Source organism: Nuphar pumila, chromosome 13 (assembly GCF_984573655.1).
Source record: "Nuphar pumila chromosome 13, dmNupPumi1.hap1.1, whole genome shotgun sequence".
Classification (NCBI taxonomy): Eukaryota; Viridiplantae; Streptophyta; class Magnoliopsida; order Nymphaeales; family Nymphaeaceae; genus Nuphar; species Nuphar pumila.
This window is the reverse complement of record NC_143261.1, coordinates 101,023,734-101,047,471: the sequence shown is the minus strand read 5'-3', so window position 1 is coordinate 101,047,471 and position 23,738 is coordinate 101,023,734. Positions and strand designations below refer to the sequence as shown.

The following is a 23,738-nucleotide window of genomic DNA, read 5'->3' as shown; positions in this document are numbered from 1 at the left end:
AAATCCAAATACTTTTAGGATAAGATAGCCCTCAGTTTGTACAGTTTTTGATGCATTAAACCCGGATACTGATCTCACGAGGTTACTTCTCGCATCATTTACTTCATGTTTTTTGTATAACAAGAAACCCCATTAAAGCTAGAAAAACCCTGAGTGAGGCCCACGACCACCCTGTCTTGCATGGTTCACCTTTGAAAGTTACATACACACCCGTTCACCAGTAGGGTTTGATCCGACATACTCATCTCAACGCCCTAACAACTACCCTACTGGCCATCTGGCCGACCTCGCCTTGGTATTTAGTCCACGCATTGATAGAGGATCGATGCGTACGGCCTACAGATTGTGACAGAACCTGTCAGATCTTCATGTTACAGGCGGTGCAGATGAGAGACTCACGCAAGTCACATGAGAGCCGACCTGAGGCAGTAACAACTCTTAAACTCGGTACTCGCCGTTAAGCAAAAATTTCAAAGGCCATTTTCGTAATCTAATTAACCGTCCCGTATTACCACACAGAAGGCCAATTTGGTAATTTTATGACCCATACCGCAGAGTAACAGAACAGACACCCAATCTTCGAGGGCGGATGAGGTGAGCGTATGCTGACGCGGGGAGTCCTACACTTCCCGAAAAGCGATGGCTGGGGAAAGCTGGGGCAGGGTGGGCCCAGACCAGGCTTCGGGTCTCGATCCTGTGGGACCCACGGGGACCCACTTTGCCTACTAATCGAAACCCCCGTTTCGCTCTCGCGTGCTCTGACGCTTTTTTAACCCTTTCTGCAATAAATAGGAAAAGGCCAAATATAATTTTGATTCTTGGTCAAGGACAGAAAAGGATCCTTACGTGATAGAATGACGATTCTACCCTTATTGGCTTCACGTCTGAAATGGTAACGGCCATGTTGACAAACCGTAAATGATCCACAAGCTTCCTCCAAATTTCTCGATATGACGAAACTATCCCTACTCCTCCAGCGGAAGCAGGAATCTTTTAGGGCTGCTTTTACTAAGAGTTTTGAATCTCCAAGTTGCACAAAAATCTTGATCTTGGGAACAGTGATCAAGGATTTGAAACGCTTTACGGACCAACTTTGTCATGGTTGGATCCTCTATGGACTCCCGTGAGAATCACTGGGCTGCATGAATGCCTTATTCCAAAGTTTTTTTTTTGTTTTGTTTTTTTTGTGAAATTATTAACCCTAAGAAACCGCACCCGCTACAAAAAAAAAATACAATTGTTTTAAAGCGGGGAGAAATAAGATTAAAAAACTACTTATAAGATATATTTCTTACTATCCAAGGAGCTTCTCCGAGTGGAATCGAGTAGAGTTGCCTACTGATTGTTCACATTCAGCTTGCTGAACCTATTTTATGAGTTTGAACGAGTTCTTTAAGGGGGTGTTTGAGTATAACGAAAAATGAACATTTTCTGCAAAAAATGCGTCAACGAAAGTGTGTTTATGCAGCAGCAACAACAACAACAACGCCTTCATCCCAAACTAATTGGGGTCGGCGATATGAACCAGCCTTCAATCATTTCTATCCAATGTCATGTCCTCGATGAGGTTCAAAGCCTTCATATCTTTTCTTATCATCTCCATCCAAGTCTTCTTAGGCCTACCTCAACCTCTTTTAGCTAATATATTTTCCTATTTCTTCATCCTTCTAACTGGAGCATCATTAGGCCTTCATCGAATATGCCAAAACCATAGTAAACGATTCTCACTCATCTTATTTTCAATGGGTGTAACGCCTACCTTCTTACGTATTTCCTTGTTCCGAATCTTATCTTTTAGTGTAAACATAAGAGCATGAATTTACCTCAACTGGCATCACGCTGGACCCCTTTTCCAAGGAAATGGTTCCGGTGGAGGATTCGATTCCGTTTCCGCGGCACTGGGGAAGGGGGAGAGTCCACTGCTTGGCTTGTTTCCAGCCCTAGAGACGGTTTGATAGACCAGAACATCCATTAAAGTCTATTATCGTCCATCTGAAAGTCATCATACCCAATTCCGTCTTTTAATACCTACTGACATATAGCGAAATTTCAGGGAGATTTTTGTCATTTACAAACGGGTGAAAAAATAGGAAAGGGGGTTAAAAAAAATACAGGTCTCATACCAGTTACCGGAATTCTGTAAACCGGGTTTTAATAATTTAAATTTGTTTATTTCTTTTTTCTTTTATTTTTTCCCACCATATTTTCAGGAAAAAACAGAGAAAAGAAAAGAAAAGAAAAGAAAAAAAAGGAGAAGGTGAAAAAGTAAAAGCGAGCATGCCGTCTGCATACTGCACACTCACGCTCTCATCAATTCCTATCTCCTCTCGCTCTCTCTAACACTCTCCAGTCTCCCCAGAGAGAAAGAGAGAGAGAGAGAGAGAGGGAGAAGCGTGGGGAAGCTCGAGCTGGAGAGGTTCGCAGGGGAGAGTCGCTAATGGAGTAAAGAGGAAGGGGAGGAGGAGAGGAGGTTCTCACTTGCGAACGGATCGTGGTACGTTTCACACGCCTCAGCCCTCGCTTCGTGTTGCTTATTTCTCTCCTTCTCGTGTTCTCTGTACGGTTTCGAGCTCTCTCTCTCTCAGTTTGGATTTCTGGTTCTAAGGGAGGCACACGATAGATTCGTAAATTTTCAAGGGAGTTTTTTGCGGATTTTACTGCAATGATACGACCTTTTAGCGATTTTTGTTATAGTTTTATCCTTTTTATGGGAAGAAATTGTTTTTTTTATTTAGTAGAAATTGCTTTTTCCTTTCCCTTTTCAAATTGATATGGTTTTTGGTTTTTGTGGTTTTCTTGTAAGCCGAGGAATTACTTTTACGATATTTGAGTGCATGCCAGAAATTCGTTGCCCCCTTTTTTCTTTTTTTGTTGTTCTGCGGGAGGAGTGTCGGGAAAAGGAGTTTAGGAAATCTTGGTGTTGGTTCGTGATGAGGGTGATCTTCGTTGTTGGAGTTGTTTTGAGTCTCGATTTGGATCTGAAGGGAAATTACCTAAACGTTCACCGGTTTGGTGAAAATTACGGACATGTCGTCTAGATTGACAAAGATGATGATGATGATGGGGAAACCTGAAATGTTGAAGAGTTTTTTTCGGTTGGGTTTTGACGTTCTAGTGAATGGTTTTGGTCATTTTTTCTTATTTGTTTGTATTTTTATGTTTTTTTTTTCTATATTCATCTCAGAGAAGATTCATTTGCATTGATGTCGTTGTTGTAGTTGTTGGTATTTGTGGTGCTGACTTCTTACTAAAAGGTGGAGAATTTGTGGTGAATTAACCGGCACATTTTTTCTTCCCAAAAGAATATTTGCGGCGTTTGGATCAACTCATTTATCCCAAAAAGAGGGATAAGTTGGGATTTTGCATTGTGCTCCATATTTGCAGGCTCCGACTTATCCCACTTTTCCGAATAATCTGGTATTCCCAGAGCCCCAGACAGATAACCGCTTTTGGGAACTCAAGATTGCAGAGTGATCTGTAATTCTTCATGTTGATTGCTGAGTCTTATTTGAAATTCTCAAATTTGGAAGTTTTTAATTTCTGAATATGTGTGGAGTCTGGACTGCTTATGTTTATTAAGGCATTGTGTCAAGGATAATTAAAGAGTTCTCATGGTGAAATGGATGGTTATTGGCTTGGTCTGTTTCTGACACAATCAACAGGAATTAAACACCATATGCTTGAACACCCTTTACTCACTGATTGGTTCAGAAACAGAGATTGAGAGTTGGAGTTAGCGGTTTGAATACGATCTGGATGTGTGCCGAGTTGTGACTGTCAGCGAGTTGTTTGAAGGAATCTATTGCCTGGGACTGAAATGTTGAGGAGATTCTTGAAAAAGGCCTCTGCTTCGTTCTAGGAGGATAGTGTTTTCCTGCTATAATGCTTGTTCTTTTTTCTTTCCTTTTTTTTAGTGAATATGGCAGTTCAAATCCTATATATAATTGCTAAGTTTGGAAATAATCAGTAATAACATTAAGATTAGTTGGGTTTGTGATTTCATGTTCTTCTGTCTAATGTGCATGAATGTAACCTGATTGATATGTATCACCGACTGTCTGCATTGTTGGTTGGGGTTAAGTCACGATTAGCATAGCTCCTTAGTTCTGCCTGAAAGGGAAAAATTGCTTCCATTGGATATTGAAAATTTTTACGTTGCACATCAGGCTATTTCCTTTTCACCCTAATTTGCATTGTCTATTTTAATTCTATATACGTGATACTTGGTAGAGTTTGTATGGATGGCACTTAGTATAATTAGGTGGTGTTTTGACTTTTGGTTATTTAATGAACTAAAATTTCAATGAAATTTTATTTCTTGGTTTTCCTTGGAGCAATTTGGTAAAATTATCAGTTCATGATCACCAAAGAGAGACTCTAAGTGCTAGAATTAGAATTAGTCTGTGATGTCAATTTTGGTTGATATCTAAGTGCTAGGATTAGATGGTGTTAGGTATGTTGATTCCATTTGATATATGAAGAAATGGGCATATTAAAGTTTCTCTTGTATTCATGAAAGGCTCCCTGAGCAGTCACTGATATGGTTGATCTTTTCCTTTTCAGTTTCAGAAGAAGTCACTCTTGATATGCTGACTGGAAAAGTGGGAAGATGATGTTATGTGCCGATTGGGAAAGTAGGAAGGTGATATAAATATTATGTGTTGCTCACTGCACCAAGAAGCTTTGACCATCCATGTAGTCACTGAAAGGCTGTAGCAGACTTCAAGAAGCGTGACTTCTGAGAGATGCAAACATATCTTATATTGTGTTTATAATGATCAATGCATATACCTAACATGGATAGTGTTCCTTGTTCAAAGAAACTAGTATCAGAGGAACAGGCCCCTTCAGTTGACCAGGTATCGAGGCTGCCTGAATATTCTTCAAACTCATGGAGATCACAGCATGTAGATTCTCCTGTACACGGGAAAGCATGGAAAGGGAAAGGTTCTGTATTGAGTCATGAAGCCTTTGTGCCTAGAGTTGTTAAATCAACCCCAACAATTGAAAAGATCAGCTGCCAACCAACAGTTACTGTAATGGAACCAGTGATATCAGTGCATCCCATTAAGAACAGCACTGCATCTTCTGCACTGAATATGGCCCCTCCAATAAAAACATGCAAAACTTTGGACTCATCCAATTTGTGTGAAGAAGGTAATTCCAGCTCATTTTCTGGAGTCAGCCATCCTCCAGAGCCTGTGGACAGTGATCTAATGCAGGCTGTTTATGTAACTATTGATCAGAATAATCCAGCAAATGAGAGGTGCTTTATGAAAGCTGTTCCATTGAAAGGTCCATTTCTAGAAGATCTTTCAATAAGCATCCCGGCCATAAAACCAGATACCTGCTCTCCATCTCCAGCCGAAAGCCTTCTAGAAGAGCCTGGTGAACTGGGACGGTCAATGGATCCACTGTCATCCAACTCTGAGAACGCAGAACTGCAGGCACCTGCTCTGTCAAGCTTGTTGGAGGCCAAAGCTGCTCAAATGAGTGAATGCCTAATTGAATCAGAGGAGAAAGAGTGCATATGGGATGCTTCATTGCCACCCAGTGGTAATGTTAGCCCTCACAGCAGCATAGATAGTACTGGAGTTGTCACTGCCATGAGCATTGTCAACAGCTCCACAAGTGCTTACAGAAGTGATGGGACACTCAGCATGGAAAGGAATTGTGAGAGTGCCAAGGGTGATTCGCTTGAGAGTAATAAAACTAGTATTAGCAGGGCAAGTGATAGTAGTGGCCTCAGTGATGATAGCAATTGGAGTAATGTTACTGGCAGCGCTAATAAACCTCACAAAGGCAATGATCCAAGGTGGAAAGCAATTCTAGCTGTTCGTGTTCGTGATGGTATATTGGGGATGAGCCATTTTAGATTGCTCAAGAGACTGGGTTGTGGTGACATTGGCAGTGTCTATTTGTCAGAGCTGAGTAGCACCAGATGCTACTTTGCAATGAAGGTGATGGATAAGGAATCTCTTGCAAGGCGAAAGAAATTGACAAGGGCACAGACAGAAAGGGAAATTCTCCAGCTATTGGATCATCCTTTCCTTCCAACTCTATATACACATTTTGAGACTGACAGGTTTTCCTGCTTGGTCATGGAATTCTGCCCTGGAGGTGACCTGCATACCTTACGTCAGAGACAGCCAGGAAAGCACTTTTCTGAATATGCAGCACGGTAAGCCTTTTGCCACTTGTTCTTCCATATTACTATATCAAGCCAGTAGATTGTATTGTTTAGGCTATATTAGATTGTGATCACCACTTGGTTACATGCAAGTATTTTTTTTTCTTCGCCTTCTATTAATGAACACTATCAACTTGTATCAATAACTCAACCTATAATTAGCTGGCCTATTTTGGCAAGATTTGGTTTGTTTTGATCTTGTAACATTTCTTTGTTTATCCTTAATGAAAGGGGCTGATGAAGATCCAATGCCTTATGTGATTTGGAAGTTTGACTGTCTTGTGCTTGTAGATTGTACTGTTTAAGGCTTTAAGCTATATTAGATTGTGATTCACCACTTGGTTACATATTGGAGTGTGGAGGGTAGTTTTATAATTTTACTCCAACAAGTTGCCCTAGACTCCTTGTATTTAAAGAGGACAATCCGTCTTTTGTAAGTGTGTATCTCAATCTAATAGTGGATCTCAGTGCGGTCGTGGGCGTAGGCAACTCTTGCCGAACCACGTAAAATCTTTGTTCTTTGTGTAGTTCATTTCTTTCTCTTCTTCCTGTTTTTGTTTCTTCGATCTATCAATAGTGTTGAGCTATGTCACACGGACTCGGCTCCAAGGTCGCCGCACCCGCGTCGACACGCACCGACACGGGTGCGGACACGGGTGCGGCTCGGACTCGGTCAACCCGACCCTGGGTGTGGTCAACGCACCAGGGTCATTTTGGTCCATTTTTTGGAATTTTTTTTTTGAATTTTTTTTTTTAAATTTTATGGGCTACAGCTGTAAGAAAAAAACCCATCACAACTAAAAAACCTGTACACTTTCAAGTTTTAAGTACAGAATGGGCACAACTCAAGTTTTTGTGGTTTTTTCCTGTACGAAGAAAGTGAATTATTACAGTGTATGAAGAAAGTGCCCAAAAGTGAATTATTCCTGTATGAAGAAAGTGTACAGAATGCCTTCACAACTCATCACCTGTCCCCTAATGGGCACAACTTTGACCGAGTCTTATATATATATATATATTTTATTTTTATTTTTTTTTAATATATATATAGCCGAGTCCCCGTGTCCAAAATTTTTGAAATTGCGCCGCACCCGTGTCGCACCCGCACCCGCACCCATGTGACATAGGTGTTGAGTCATTCCCTAACATGCATTTTTTTCCATTCTTTCTATCAATTAAAATTATTGAGAACTCAACCTATCAAATTTGTGTAGCTGGCCTATTTTTTCAAGAAAGCTTCAAGTATGGTTGGTTGTGTCTTCCATCTTCCCCTTCAAGAACTTGAAATTATCAAAATAGGATGAGCTCCTAAACTGCCCAAATTTGCAAGTTTGATGACATGTACATAGGTGCCACAACAAGATTCCGAATAAAAAAAACTTGAAGCTCATCTCAGTATATCTGATCTTCTTATGGAAATAGTTTGCTCATGCTAACCCCCACTCTTTCTCCCCTATATAAAGAGAGACATGGTTGCTTGATGTTGCAACCAAGGTGCTCTCTTTCTCACATCGGGTTCAAGGGTCTTGCTCACCTTTCAACCTGACGGCCTAGGCTCATCGTGGGCGTCAATAGGTTGATGAGAAAGTCGACTACCCACGTCAATGCAAGCTTCGATCAGACCGAGGATGGCCGCTTCCAGTAAGTTTTCGTTCTCTATGCAGTTTTTCACCAACATTGGGTTATGGGCCCACACTATGCCTCAGCTGCACGTATATTTGGTGTGGGTGCGTTGGCGCGCTCTGCTGGCGAGAACACTTGTCGGAATCCAATTTTAGTTTTCCCTCCCTGCCACCATAACCGGTCATATCCACCACCATGAGGCCAATTGAGGTTCTGCCAAGCAGCAACTGGCCTCTTTTGCTGGCTGTCGTCAGCGTCGGCCTAGGCCGACCGCAGGTGGTGGTGGTTGGTGGCTATTGCTGATCGATTGTGGCTGCAAACAACCACGGTCAATCACAGCCGAACGCCTGGTCGGCTGCCATCGTTGGCTGGTTGGCCATGGTCAGCGGTGGCTGCCGCCTGAGTCAAGCCGTCGCCGTCGATGGAGGTGACCGACCACCTGATTTAGCAGTCGGTGGATGGGGAGTAAGCCCCATCTAAACTTGTGTTTTTTTTCTCGCCTATGCAGCCAGCGACGTCGGTCAAGGCCGACGGTGGCTAGCCATTGGATGCCAACCAACTGTCGGTCTAAGGAGGGCTGGCCACCAGTGACAATTATTAGGGATGTTGAGTTAAAACCACAAGAAAGGGATTAAAAAAAATCTCGATTAATTGACTCATGCAATCACTAAAGTGATCTGAGTTGTTTTGATTGAGGATTCTTTGAACTGTGTTAAGATTCAATATTGTGATTGTGTGTGATTTTATGAAACAATGATTCTATCCAAAGGTAGGTCATTGTGTTTCAAATTCACACAGGGTGTAATAGTAGGTGTGTATACCAGCCCATGAAGCATGTTCGTACCCAAAGGTACAGTGATAAATTGCCTATGGTTACATATTCTGCTAGTTTCACCAATTGAAGTCAATTCTTTGATAATTGAGGAGACAAAACTTTGAGTATTATCGTTTCCACCAAAGTGGAACGATAATGATCCAATTATGCTTATCTCAGAAAATGTGAATAATAAAGGGTCTCAATTTCACCTTTTCAGCATGAGTCTCGTTTATGCGTTTATAAGGTCTTTTCCTTTTGTTCTTGCTATATTAGGTTCTTTGATCATTAATAGTTCTAATAATATCCCTATCTTAAACAAATCCAATTTTTTGGATTGGAAAGAAATAGTGTTATTCACTCTGGGTTACATGGACCTAGATTTGACTCTTAGAATTGACGAATCTCCTACTTTTACATAGCAGAGTATAGCTGAAAAGAAGGCTACCACTGAGAAGTGGGAGCGCTCGAATAGACTTGGCTTGTTGCTTTTGCAATCAAGAGTAGCTAAGAACATTTGAGGTACCATCCCTCACTGTGGGACAATTAAGGAATTCCTTAAAGCCATTAAGGCTCGGTTTGTCAGTTCTAATAAGGCTAGGGCAAATACCCTGATGTTCAAATTGGTGTCTATGAAATATTCTAGTGATAGTCAAATCCGACAATACATGCATTTCAGTTGAATGACATTAAATTTCCCATTTCATATTCTTTTTTAGTTCATTTGATTTTGACCTTGTTGCCTATTGAATACGGACCCTTTAAGATCTCTTACAACACACGTAACGATGAGTGGTCCTTTAATGACTTCTTAACCAAGTGTGTTGAAGATGAAGAAAAATTGAAGGATGAGAAGGTGTCGAGTGCTCATATGGCTTATCATCAGGGAAAATATAGGTAAGGGGCAAAGAAAGGTTCCTTTAAAAAGAAGAACAAGAAGAAAATCTTTGGGGAGAGTTCCAACTCTCGGGCGAAGGCTAAATCCCAGGCAAAAGGTTCTTCTATAAAGTGTTTCTTTTGCAAGAAGAAGGGACATAAGAAGGTGGACTGCCCGAAGCATAAAAAATGATTTGAGAATAGAGATAACAAGTCATTCGTTTCTCATGAGTATAATTTAATCCATGTTCCATTGCATAGTTGGTGGATTGATTCTAGTACCACAGTGCACATTGACAACTCTTTGCAGATATTTCTTAATAAAAAGAAACCAACAAAGTATGAAAGAAACATCTTCTCAGGATGTGTTCGCATGTTAAGAACGTTGGGACCTGCAGAGTTGTGTTGGTGTATGGATTTATTTTGGATTTGGTTGATACTTTTTATGTTTCATCCTATAGTTGAAACTTAATTTTCATTTCAAAACTTGATAAGTTTGGATTTTCTTTTAAGTTTGAAAACTCCAAACTTATTATTGTTAAAAATTATATTTTTATTGATTCTGAATATGTGAGTGATGGTTTGTATCATTTGAAAACCAAATTCCAAATCTGTGAATCTCACTCCTTTGAGAATACAATGATTGGCAATAAACGTGGTCTAAAGGATGATCAATCTTATTTGCTTTAGTATCGAATGTTATGACATATCTCAAAAAAGAAAGTCCAAATACTTGTGAAAGAAGGGATTTTTAGATCCCTTGATTTCACGGATACATAACCATGTGTTGACTGCATAAAGGTTAAGCAGTCCAACACATAATAAAAATGCCAAACACAACAATGAGAAATCAGAGATTGTGCATATGGATGTTTGCAGGCCGTTTTTCCCATGTTACATAAGTGAAAAATATTTTTTCACCTTTATAGATGATTATTCACGATATATGTATCTCTACTTATTATTTGAAAAATCTAAAATCTTTCGTGTTTTTAAGGACTTCAAGAAAGAAGTAGAGAAACAAACCAGTGAAGTTATAAAAGTAGTTAGGTCTGACAAAGGTGACAAATATTATGGTTGTTTCACTGAGTTGAGATAAAAAGAATGACCATTAACGTAGTTTCTAAAAGCGGAAGGTATTGCACCTCAATACACATGCTTGTAGTGCTTACCAGAATGATATAACTGAAAGAAAAAATCGTACACTTAAGAAAATGGTTCGAGTGATGTTAAATGACTCAAACCTTTTCTTGACCTTTGTAGGGTGAAACTCTTAAGACAATAATACACATATTGAACAATGTTCCTACAAAGATTATCCAAAAGACTCTTTTATGAGCTATGAACCGATAGGAAACCTTCCTTGTCATGTATGCGTATATGGGGATGTTCAACTGAAACTAAATTGTATAATCCACATATAAAAGCCTTTGATCCTAAGATGACTAGTCGATTTTTCATTAGTTATCTAGAAAGTTCAAATAACTTTAAGTTTTATTGTTCATATCATACACCACAGATAATGAAAACAAATAAAACAAGATTTCTTGAAAATAATTATGTTGGGATCTATGTCACAGGGATTCGGCTAGCAGGGTGCCGCACCCGCGTTGACGCGACTCGACACGGGTGCGGCACCGGGTGCGGTCAACCCGACCCTGGGTGTGTTGACCGCACCCAGGGTCATTTTTGTCCATTTTTTTGGACCCGCGCCGGGGGGAGTCCCCGGACCCCCCTTCCTGCAAAGGCAAAAACAATGAATCAGGCTCCACAACTCATCCCTTTCATCTTTGGGGACAACCATATAAGATAAAAAAATGGTAAAAAGTAAGTTGGGCATAAATGTCATGGACCTTAACAGCTACCATACATTCATACATATACACTATACATGATATATATATATTACATTTTTGCCTCTACCGCACCCCCGCACCTGGTTTTTTTGGAAGTGCCGAATCCCCGCACCCGCACTCATGTGACATAGGTTGGGATACTAGCATCTTAAAGTTTTGAATTTGAGGAATTGCAAAATTCGGCTTTCATACCTTTGAAGGAAAAATGACCAGTTTTTCTGATCATTGTTCTTTTGGATGATGTTAGGAAAAATCCAGTTGTTGATGGGGATATACAACAACAACAGGATCCGGAGGTTCATTTTGAACCACCTGTAGCGCCTGTATGAAGGTCTACGAGGACCAAAAAATCTGCTATCTATCAAGATTATATGGTGTATTTACAATAGCCCAATGATTTTATAAACATTGATAATAATCCTTCAACCTTTACAGAAGCCATTAAAAGTAAAAGATCGACATATTGAATTAATTTCATGAAAAAAGAGTTTTACTCTATGACAAAGAATTAAGTGTGGGATCTTATACCTCGATCTGATGGAGTAAAGTCTGTTGGTTGTAAGTGGGTTTTTAAGAAGGTCGAGTGGGAAGGTACAAGATTAGGCTCGTTGCAAAATGATTCACATAAATGAAGGACATTGATTATAATGAGACTTTTTCTCCCGTCTCAACTAAGGAATCGTTGAGAATAATCATGACCTTCGTAGCTCATTTTGATTCAGATCTACATCAAATGGATGTGAAAACGACTTTTTTGAATGACATAAAGGATGAGGTATATATGCAACAACCTTCTGGTTTCAGTGTAGATGACTCGAATAGTTTAGTTTGCAAATTGAATAAATCAATCTATGGACTGAAACAAGCCTCCCGCCAATAGTATAAAAAGTTCAATTAGGTAATTTTGAATTTTAGATTCACTGAAAACATTGTTGATCAATGCATATACCTTAAAACTAGTTAGAGTAAGTTCATAATTTTGATTTTGTATGTTGATGGTATTCTTCTTACAACTAATGATTTGAGTATCCCTCATGAGACAACAAATTTTCTTTCCTCTCATTTTGATTTGAAGGACATGGGTGATGCCACATATGTCCTTAGAACTGAGATTCGTCATGATAGAACTAAGGGTGTCCTTGGCCTCAGAAATCCTATATACTTAAGGTTCTTAAAAGATATGAGATAGAAAATTGTTCTCCTAAATCGACACCCATAGTGAAATGGGATAAATTGAGCTTAAAGGACTGTCCTCAGGATGATAATGAAAAAGCTCGAATGACAATTGTCCCTTATGCTTCGACGATTGGGAGTTTGCAATATGTGTAAACCTGCACACGACCATATATCACATTTGTTGTGTGAATGCTTGGTAGATATTAGTTCATTCCAGACATTGCGCGCTAGAAGGCAGTGAAGAAGGTTATGTGTTATTTGCAAGGAACGAATGATTATATCTTGACCTACAGTATGGTTGGCCACCTAGAGGTTATTGGATACTCTGATGCAGGTTTAGGAGGATGTCTTGACTGTAGAAAGTCTACTATTGAATGCATCCTCCTATTGTCAGGTGGTGTCGTCTCATGGAGAAGTGAAAAGCAATCTACGACTATAACTCATACCATGGAGTCTGAATTTATTGCTCTATACGTCTCAGGTCATTTGGATAAGAAACTTCATTACGGGTCTTAGGATTGTAAACTTTATTAAGAGACTACTGAAGATTTTTTGTAATAATGAAGTTGTCGTGCCATTCTCGAATAACAAGAGCTCAACCTCGTGTTGACATATGGTGTTAAAGTATTTTGTTAAAGAAATGACTGAGAATAATCAATACGAAGAAAATGATTGTGGATCTCCTTACTAAAGGGCTAGCATCATAATTATATTCCTAACATGTAATGATGATAGGTTTGTTTGATTCCTTCTGATGTATGCCAATACATTATGGGTATATCTGATCATATTTCTGAAACTAAATTGATTTTCTATGATTTTGTGCATTGTTGATTTTGTATAAAGTATCTCTCATTTGGGTAGAGAGAATAGTAGAATAACAATATTAAAAATGACCAATAGAATGGGTTAGAGACTGAAATGAAATGGGGATCTTCGAAACACGAGCTTTGATTAACAAGAGCAAGTGTCAAGAATGACACTAAAGCATAACCCTTAAAAAGGGTATAACTGGAAACAAAATAAAAATAAAAATGTATTCTTTATTGATATGAAAAACCAATTGCTTAAGAAGCATTGGAGTAAAATACAAGAGGGGCTGCACCCCTTTATATACACAGCTGAAAGAGGACTCAATAGAGCTGTTGGGCACAGTCCAACAGCTCTATTTAGAGCTGTTGGAATGTGTCAGTCCAACAGCTCTATTAAGAGCTGTTGGACTGTGTCAGTCCAACAGCTCTATTGCTAGTCAAGTCTGGACAGGACTTGACTAGCAACAGTCATTCTAGTTCAAACTGAACTAGATGACATAAAGACAAAAAATAAAAATAAAGGAAAAAAAATACAGAAAAGAAAGAAATTAAAAATGTATTTATATATATATAATAATATAATATTATTATATATACATATATGTACAGTTTTACATTTTAACACTCCCCCTCAAACTTACGGTACAATGAGCGAAAGTTTGTCTAAGAGAAAGTGAAATCGGGGAGCAGCGAGAGGCTTTGTAAAGAGGTCTGCTAACTGATATTCTGAAGTGACATATGGCAGATCAATTATCCCGTGTAGATATTCCTCTCTGACGTAGTGACAATCCATTTCGATGTGTTTGGTGCGTTCGTGGAATGTTCTGTTACTGGCAATGTAGATCGCACTTTTGTTGTCACAACACATTTGTGAAGCCTTTGTTGCTTCAACTCCTATGTCAGCAAGCAGTCGTCGGAGCCAAACTACTTCCATGGTCGTGGTTGCCATGGCTCTGTATTCAGCTTCGGTGGATGAGAGAGATACCTTCTGCTGCTTTTTACACCTCCACGAGATTAATGATTCCCCTAAAAAGACACAAAAGCCAGTGGTTGAGTGTCTGTTATTGGGATCACCTCCCCAATTAGCATCAGTATATGCAATTAAATCAAGAGAAGAGGAGGAAGATAAGAAAAGTCCTCGTGAAAGAGAGGACTTGATGTATCTGATAATACGCATGACTGCTCCCATATGAACAGAAGTAGGAGCATGTTGAAATTGACTTGCTGTATGAACAGCATGTGCTATATCTGGTCTGGTAATGGATAGATAGGAAAGTGCCCCGACAAGCTGTCTGTAAGGAGTAGGGTCTGCAAGAAGTTCTCCATCATCAATCTTCATTTTAACATTAACAACTTCTGGAGTGTCAACTTTCTTATCATCAGTAATACCAGACCTGAAAACAATATCAAAAGCAAATTTAGTCTGAGATAATAAATATCCTCTAGGAGAATAAGCAACTTCAATGCCTAAAAAATATCTCAACAAGCCCAAATCAGTCATTTCAAAATGAGATTTAAGAAGTGTTTTGATTGTTTCAACTCCCTGTTTATCGCTTCCGGTGATGATCATATCATCCACATAGAGAAGAAGCACAATGATCCCTGCATCAGAATTCTTAATAAACAAAGCAGTGTCAGTTAAACAGAATTGAAAACCAATATCAATCATAACACGACTAAACCTATCATACCAAGCTTTTGGTGCTTGTTTAAGTCCATAAAGAGCTTTTTCTAAGCGAAGGACTTTACCCTTAGGAATACTTAGACCAGGAGGGGGTTCCATATATACTTCTTCAACTAGCTTTCCATTTAAAAAAGCATTTTTGACATCCATTTGAAAAATAGACCATTTTTTGATAGAAGCTAAGGCAATTAAGGTTCGGACAGTAGTCATACGAGCCACCGGAGCAAAGGTTTCTTCATAATCAATCCCATATTCTTGGGCATAACCTTTGGCTACTAAACGGGCTTTATATCTTTCAAGAGTACCATCACTCTTGGTTTTAATTTTATAAACCCATCGACATCCTATAGTTTTCTTCCCTGGAGGAAGATCTTGAATATTCCATGTAGAAGCCTTTTCAAGTGCATCTAATTCAACTTTCATGGCTTCTATCCATTTGATATCATTTTTTGCTTGAAAATATGTGGATGGTTCTTCATATGAGTGAATTAATGCAATAACTGCCCTATATGTGGGTGAGAAAGACTCGTATGATACAAACTTTTCTGGAGGCCTCGAGATTCGGGATGATTGTCTAGTTGGAATGTTAGAATATTTCTCAAGTGCACATGGAGTATTAGACTCTTGTCGCCTGGAATATTGAATACTAGTATCTCTATGAACTTCATTTTCAACATTAAGATCAATAATTCTTGGATCATCATCAAAGTTACAATCAAGGTCATATTCATCAGATGTTGATGTTAGATCTAGCAAAAAGGAGTACTCAGTGACGTCTTTTAATTTTCTAAAATCAAAGAAGCTCTCCTTTTCAAGAAAGGAAACATTTCTAGACACATATAGTTTATTATTTTTGAAGTCAAAACATCTATAACCTTTCTGGTTTTCAGCATATCCTAAAAAGGCACAGGGAATCGCATGAGGGGAAAGTTTATCATTTTTGTCAGTAAATATGAAACATTTGCACCCAAATATTCTTAATCTAGAGTAGTCTGGAGAAATGTTCATAAGTTTTTCAATGGGAGTGATATTTTGTAACGAAGAAGATGGCATCCTATTAATGAGATAGGTGGCAGTTAAGGCAGCTTCTGCCCAAAAGTCTTTAGGGACTTGATTTGCTATTAATAAAGTTCTAGTGGTTTCTATAATATGGCGATGTTTTCGTTCTGCCAGTCCATTTTGTTGAGGTGTATAAGGACACGATCTTTGATGTGTGATGCCATGCAATTTAAGATAATTTTGAAAATCTGTGGATAAAAACTCTCCCCCTAAATCTGTGCGAAAAATAGTAATATCATTTTGAAATTTGTTTTTAACCATATTATGAAAAGTTTGAAAGTATGAAAATACTTCAGACTTATGTTTGAGAAAGTACATCCACGTATGTCGGGAGAAATCATCGACAAAAATAACATAGTAAACAAATCCTCCTTTAGAAATTACTGGTGCAGGACCCCAAACATCCGAGTGTATTAATTCAAGTGGTCTTGAAGAGAAAAAGGTTCTGTTCTGAAATGGTAATCTTTTCATTTTGCCGAGAATACAATCTTTACAATCAAATGATTCAGAGTTACAAAATTTCCCTAGATTTGGAAAATGTTGGATTTTGGCTATATGTGGGTGACCAAGTCTCTTATGCCACAGTTCCAACTCTATTTTTTGAATATTATAACAAAAAGCTTTCTTCGGCATTTCCAAAAAATCCATGTAATAGAGTCCTTCTTCTCTATGGCCTTCCCCAATCAGCTTGCCTGACTGGCGATCCTGTACCCAACAACCATGAGAAGAAAAAGAAATATTACACCCATAATCAGAAATTTGAGATACAGATAAAAGATTTAAATTTAATTTGGGAACATGTCTAATTTCTGGAATAAAAAAAATTTTTGTTTTATAAATTTTTTCAAAATCTCCTATTCCTTCTATTTCAAGAGAAGTCCCATCAGCAGTAAAGACCTTTGACACACTTGTTTTATTTTTAACACATTTGGATAGACTTTGATTATTTGGGGTCATATGAAAAGATGCACCAGAGTCAAGAAGCCAAGAAATTTTACCTAAATCAGAAAAAGATGAGGCTGCAATTGCTGGATCGAAGCCTAAAGATCAGGATGCACCAGTTTCCCTGGCCCAACTAATGGAGATCTTCGAAACACGAGCTTTGATTAACAAGAGCAAGTGTCAAGAATGACACTAAAGCATAACCCTTAAAAAGGGTATAACTGGAAACAAAATAAAAATAAAAATGTATTCTTTATTGATATGAAAAACCAATTGCTTAAGAAGCATTGGAGTAAAATACAAGAGGGGCTGCACCCCTTTATATACACAGCTGAAAGAGGACTCAATAGAGCTGTTGGAATGTGTCAGTCCAACAGCTCTATTAAGAGTTGTTGGACTGTGTCAGTCCAACAGCTCTATTGCTAGTCAAGTCTGGACAGGACTTGACTAGCAACAGTCATTCTAGTTCAAACTGAACTAGATGACATAAAGACAAAAAATAAAAATAAAGGAAAAAAAATACAGAAAAGAAAGAAATTAAAAATGTATTTATATATATATAATAATATAATATTATTATATATACATATATGTACAGTTTTACATTTTAACAGAGACAACCCATTCATAAATGTAATCTTAATATACTAAAACACTAAAAATGAATAATATTGTAGTGTATGAAAATATGACATCTCTTATAGAGTTGTTCATTTCTATGACTCATATGATTCATTATTGTGATAAAGGGTAGCATGTGAACTCACATGAAAATTGAATTGAGATAACGGTAAAGAACCTCGATTGTGTGTTTTTCGTGTCAATGGGTCAAGTGGGAGAATGTTGAACTTTTTGGATCGGGTTCAATCGGAGGTGACCCGGTTTGACACAAAGCACACCAAAAGACAAGGAAGAAGAGTGGAAGGGGGTTACGTTGTGGGCATGTGAAGGGTTCACATGCATGTAACCCCCACTCTTTCTCCCCTATATAAAGAGAGGCATGGTTGCTTGATGAGTGCAACCAAGGGTGTCCAGGTTTGGAGATGTAGCCATTATATAATGCTTGCCCTACTGAAACAAAATAAAAGTGAATGTAGTTATAGGCTGGCTTATGTTATGAATATTAAGGAAATATGCCTATTATGGCTTCAAATATACAAGTTTACAAACCTACTGTTTGTAACATGAAGGATCTGATGACTTGTTCTTTATGCATACTGTCTCATTTCCCACTGGGTAAAATGAGTATGTCAAGATCATTGTTCACTTGTTAACAACATTTAGCAATAAACTTCCCTGCCTTCCAATTAGATTTAAGTGAATAAACCCAATTATGCTTGCTGATGAGCCATGAGTGTCTTCGATCACTACAAGCTGGAGTTTCCAGTACAAACTTTTTTGCCTTTGTGAGATTTTGCAACATTCCTGACTACAATTGCTGATTGAGTCGCAACAATCATCAAGCACCACACACGGAAGATTTTTTATCCCTAGTGTGTTTGCATGGAGTTGTATCCTTAGATTTTTAAACATTGTTAGATTGTGTGTATGGTTTGATCTCGCTTTAGCTGAGACAGTGACTTTCAGTTAGTTGTTCAAGTCAAGACTTTCAGAGTTCATGTTTCTGAACTTTGCATGTATTATTTGAAGGCTCTGAATAATCATCACTTCATGTGTACATGTTACATTGAGTTTTTTACGTGTCTTTTGGTGTGCATTTTCATGTCATTATGTGCGTTGTAAGTCTTTCTGGTTTTCTCAATAGGTTCTATGCAGCAGAGGTTCTTCTGGCCCTTGAGTACCTCCATATGCTGGGGGTGGTTTATCGGGACTTGAAGCCTGAAAATGTCCTTGTCCGGGAAGATGGCCACATCATGCTCTCCGATTTTGACCTCTCGTTGCGCTGTGCAGTAAAACCTACCTTAATCAATTCCTCTTTCTCTGAGTTTGATCCATCCAAGCGTGGGAATGCGTTCTGTGTCCAACCTGCATGCATAGAACCAACATCTGTCTGCATCCAGCCTGCTTGCTTGCTTCCTCGTATCTTCCCTCAGAAAAACAAGAAAAACAAAAGAAAACCCAAAATGGACATGGGACAACTGGTCACCAAACTGCCTGAACTTGTTGCAGAGCCGACCACCGCCCGATCTATGTCCTTTGTGGGAACACACGAGTACTTGGCCCCTGAGATTATCAAGGGTGAGGGCCATGGAAGTGCAGTTGATTGGTGGACTTTTGGAATTTTCCTTCATGAGCTTCTTTATGGAAAGACTCCATTCAAAGGATCAGGCAACCGTGCAACACTTTTCAATGTGGTCGGGCAGCAGCTCAGGTTCCCAGACTCGCCGGTGACGAGTTATTCAAGCAGGGACTTGATCCGAGGATTGCTTGTCAAGGAGCCACAGCACCGGTCAGGAGTGAAAAGGGGGGCGACGGAGATCAAACAGCATCCATTTTTTGAAGGCGTGAACTGGGCATTGATACGGTGCAGCACGCCGCCGGAGGTTCCGAGGCCATTCGATACAGAGTTGCCCGGGAAATTTGGTGCTGTTGGTGCAGCTGGCCCAGTGGGGGTTGGTAGTAGTAGCAAGAGGGCAGTTGGAGCAGATGTGAAGTCTGCAGGAAAATACTTGGACTTTGAGTTCTTCTAAGCTGGGTTAGTTATTAATCAGTGATAAACAGTTCTCTTGGTAGTTGCCACGTGTTACGTAGAGCATGGCTATTGGTTGGATGTAGAGGTCGTTGTAGTCATTTATCAAGAAAGGGCAGTTGCATTGTATGGGAACATGCGAAGAGCAAGCATGGAAATTGGTTGGTAATAGAGCTCTTTGATCATTTCTTATGAAAAATTCTCTTTCCTCCATGGATGGTTTTGGTCAGTTCTCCAGAGCTGAGTGTGCTATCTCTTTAGGAACACAACTTACAAAGATTATTGAAGGGCAACGTTGGTCATTCTTATATGTTTGCCAACTTTAATAGCTTGAGCTCTGTGCTTATGCAGATCATTCTCCTGCCCTCTGTAATCCCTGAAGAGTTAGAGCAGGTCCTCCCCTTTCATCTTCTTTCAGCTCATAGCTACCATCTTTCTGACTAAAAGCGCTGAACTGAAAACCATGCAACAGTCCATGGACCTTCTGCATTGATGCGGCGGGCCAGCCCCTGAAAATTCCCCACCATGCCATCCGACTTCAGAATGATTCTTTATACAGATGAATCCGTAGAGCCTCTCTCTCTCTCTCTCTCTCTTTGGGGGTGGAAACTGGTAGGATATGGAGCTGGGTATCAGTGATACAAGACAGACTTCCTTTTTCATCTTTTTTTGTGGGTGGGTTTGTCAAGGTGTAGAGAAATGTGTATTCAGAATTTTAGATACAAGGTTCTGTCCAAGTTATCTCCCTCCAACTGCCAGTTCCCAAACAGAGCCTAAAAGTTTGGTTGAACCTCATAATAGGGCTGTGTCCAAATTGATGTTGGTGCCGACCCCACTTGATCTTATGAGTTGTGGCATTCTAGTCGGTCTAGATTCAGTCTTACCCGTGCTGGCTCAAGCCATGATATGTTGGAAGCGGCCAGGGATGGTGTGAAACCAACATTAGATCCATCCAGCTTATTCTGTTGTTGGACCAACATTCATAAAACGGAACTGCGTACTTCGAACATGCGTAAAATTGATTTGTGTCTGGGCCCAGGGCAGGGTTAGCATGATACGAATCTCAAAAAAAAAAAAATTGAAAGGCAAAATAAGAATCTTCAATCTTACTGTTGCTTGGAAGCGTATGAAATCTGGTGAAACGAAATAGATGTTAGGCTCAATCTCAATCTTACGGGGCACTATAAGGGAAAGTTCAGGATGCTCAATTGTCTTCTAGAAAAATTTCTGCGGTGATCGTATTGACTCGACAAGAGTAATATCGTCTTATAATGTATAAAAATGTACCTATATCAACAAAGCTGGAATAGCTCAGTTGGCTAGAGCGTGTGGCTGTTAACCACAAGGTCGGAGGTTCAAGCCCTCCTTCTAGCGGTAAATGTGAATTATTTTTTGTTCTATTCCCCCGCGGCCCCACCTTACCAACTGGCCTGGCTCGGCACACCACCCAAGGGACTGAGTCACTCACCCACCTCCCACAGAACAGGTCCAGACCCAAGCCTGCCTTGTATGGGTACCAAATCATTGGATTCTCTTGACCCAACCCAAGTCGTTGTTGAGCAATTCCGACCCGACCCAGTGCCCCAAGTAACGTCAAGCTTACGACGCAAGATTGCGGAGGGCTCCTCCACTCTCTCTCTCTCTCTCTCTCTCTATATATATATATATTATACCTATACATACGCTCGCATCATTTCCCGCTTTAATTTCGTCTCGAGCGAGCCGCGAAAGCAGAGAGGGAAAGGAGGAGCGGAGAAGCAATCGGAATGGCTGAGGGAGATGGCACCAAGCGATGGCTTCCTCTAGAAGCAAACCTGGACGTTATAAACGAGGTCTCTTTCTCCCCCTCCTCCTTCTCAATTGGGTCTACCGATAGCTCGAGTGAGTTGCTCTCTCTCTCTCTCTCTCTCGCGCGCGCGCGCTCTCTCTCGCTCTCTCGTATGCGCGCATGTGTGGGTCTCCGTTCTGTATTTGTCATATCACAAGATTCCTGAAACAGAAATTTAATTGCGGATTTTTTGTCTATTCTACGTTCAATAACGAGAATATCCAGATGATCATTCAAAAAAGAAGTTCGATCTCTCTCGTGTGCCTTATTTCTGTATTTGTTATATCAGAAAATTCCTGAAACTGAGATGTAATTGGCGATTTTTCGTCTATTCTACGTTCAATAACAAGAATTTCCAGATCGATCGTCGAAAAAACAAATCCGATCTCTCTCTCTCTCTCTCTATATATATATATATATATATATATGTGTGTGTGTGTGTGTGTGTGTGTGTCCATTCTGTATTTGCCATATCAGAAAATCACTGAAACGGAGATGTAATTGGTATTTTTAGTCTATTCTACATTCAATAGCGAGGATATCCAGATCGATCATCCAAAAAAGAAATCCTAGGGACATTGAGCAACTTTTCTCGGTTTTAAATAGAGAAGGAAACGTGGATGAGTTCCGGTAGGGTTTTTTCTCCTGATTCATGCGTTTTTGTCACTTTCTGTTCACAGAAAAGACGAGTTCCGGAGTTAATCTCAAGAACGAGGTGCATTTTGTCCTCTTTTGTTTTCTTATATTGTTTTCTCTGTCTTTTGAATCTCTGATTGGATTTATGATGTTTCTTATCATTTTTTACTGCACGTCACCTTGCGTTGGGACGTTGCAGTAAAAAATGTTCTCTTATATTGTTTTGTGTCCGCTTGTCTGGCAGGAGCAGTTAGTGCACGTCACCTTGTGTTGGGACGTTGCAGTAAAGAATGTTTTCTTATATTGTTTTGTCTGTCCGCTTGTCTGGCAGGAACAGTTAGTGCACGTCACCTTGTGTTGGGACGTTGCAAGTTCGAACCCCGAATGGTATGGTTGTATAACTGGTAGGGGTCTGCCTAGCCCCAGCTTTCTCTGTCGAAAAAAAAATTGAAATTTGATGGGGCCCTTGTTTCTGTATATGTGATCTAAGTTTTTCTTTCTTTCTTTGTTTTTTGGGGCTTCTCTTCTTTGCGACTCAAAATTTTACAATCACAATGTAATTTTTTTTTTTGAGAATCCGTGTTCTCATATTATGGATGCTAACTTGGGAATGGGATGATATTTGTTTTTTTTTTCTTATATGTGTAAGTGCCTGAAATGAGGCGTTCTTTGTGTTAACCTTGGTCCACTGCTTGCACAGATATAAAACACGGAGACATTCAACCGGACGTACCTTGAGTTCCCTCAAGAATTGTGTTCTTTGACTATTTTCTTTAGTTCATTGGAATATTCATGATTTCTGCCCAATGACATTCTATTTTGATGTCTCTTTAAATTGACATGGTTGTGAACTTTGAGTAGGTTTTCAGTTAACAACAAAGAGCCCCTTCTGATCATCATCATCCATTTCTTTTACGTGAAATTAGGAAAAAATGCACTAAGGTTCCCTTGCTTGATTTCTTTGGTTCAATGTAAGCGTTCTTTGTAATTCCTTCTCAACCTCCTGTTTTTCAGTTGTAAAAAAGTTGTACAAGAGTCACGAGAGTTTCGTGTTTCTGTGTGCAAGAATCAGGGTTTGGATGGTATGATTATCACGTCAATGTGCATCACACTCTTTTTTTCCCTTGGAGCTCCCACGCATGCTTTCTCCTGCTATATTTTGGGATATTTGTTATCATCCAAAATATTGAAATTTGGACAGTACGTGCTGCCTTTTCCTGATTTCTGTTGATTTTTGGATCCAATGTAATAGATAATCCAATGCTTAACTGCTGATCAACTTATAATGAAGTCGCTAGTTTGTATTGAGAACATTTGATTCCAAAACTAAAGATTTGGCATTGAACACTGGGTTAGGAATCTGATCTGATGTTGATCTTGCCCAAGGCATCACTCTATAGCTGAATGATCCATTTTCTTCTCAAAATAAACAAAGTATTTGAAAATATAAAAGGAAATATAAAATAATGAAAATAAAAACTAAGCTTCAGCTATGTGCTTCTGTTATTGATGCATGATCAGGGATGATGGAATGATGGAGTTGAACAATGCAATCTCACCTCCTGTTTCCATGCGAGTTGAATGGTTTGCTG

General features: G+C 39.4%; 1 protein-coding gene and 1 non-coding gene across 3 annotated transcripts; both read left to right on the top strand.

Moving 5' to 3' along the window:
* Positions 1 to 2,356: 2,356 nt before the first annotated feature.
* On the top strand, positions 2,357 to 19,881 carry LOC149819484 (serine/threonine-protein kinase D6PKL1-like). 2 transcript variants are annotated; one of them, XM_089985305.1, is made up of 3 exons: positions 2,357 to 2,494; positions 4,564 to 6,181; positions 18,798 to 19,881. In XM_089985305.1, exons 2-3 carry the CDS (start codon positions 4,782 to 4,784, stop codon positions 19,681 to 19,683), a joined length of 2,286 nt encoding a protein of 761 aa, XP_089841431.1. In that variant the 5' UTR covers positions 2,357 to 2,494; positions 4,564 to 4,781; the 3' UTR covers positions 19,684 to 19,881. The 2 variants fall into 2 exon arrangements, with proteins under 2 accessions (XP_089841431.1, XP_089841432.1); XM_089985306.1 differs by having other exon boundaries at positions 2,392 to 2,557.
* Positions 19,882 to 20,982: 1,101 nt separating this feature from the next.
* TRNAN-GUU (transfer RNA asparagine (anticodon GUU)) lies at positions 20,983 to 21,056 on the top strand. The gene has a single exon. It is a non-coding gene; the product is annotated as a tRNA-Asn (tRNA).
* Positions 21,057 to 23,738: the final 2,682 nt, after the last annotated feature.

Excerpts from the sequence above, each read along its gene's own strand:
- LOC149819484 (XM_089985305.1), top strand. The coding sequence starts at position 4,782 with ATGCATATACCTAACATGGATAGTGTTCCTTGTTCAAAGAAACTAGTA. Across the intron at positions 6,182-18,797 it reads TTTTCTGAATATGCAGCACG|GTTCTATGCAGCAGAGGTTC; the intron begins GTAAGCCTTTTG and ends TTTTCTCAATAG.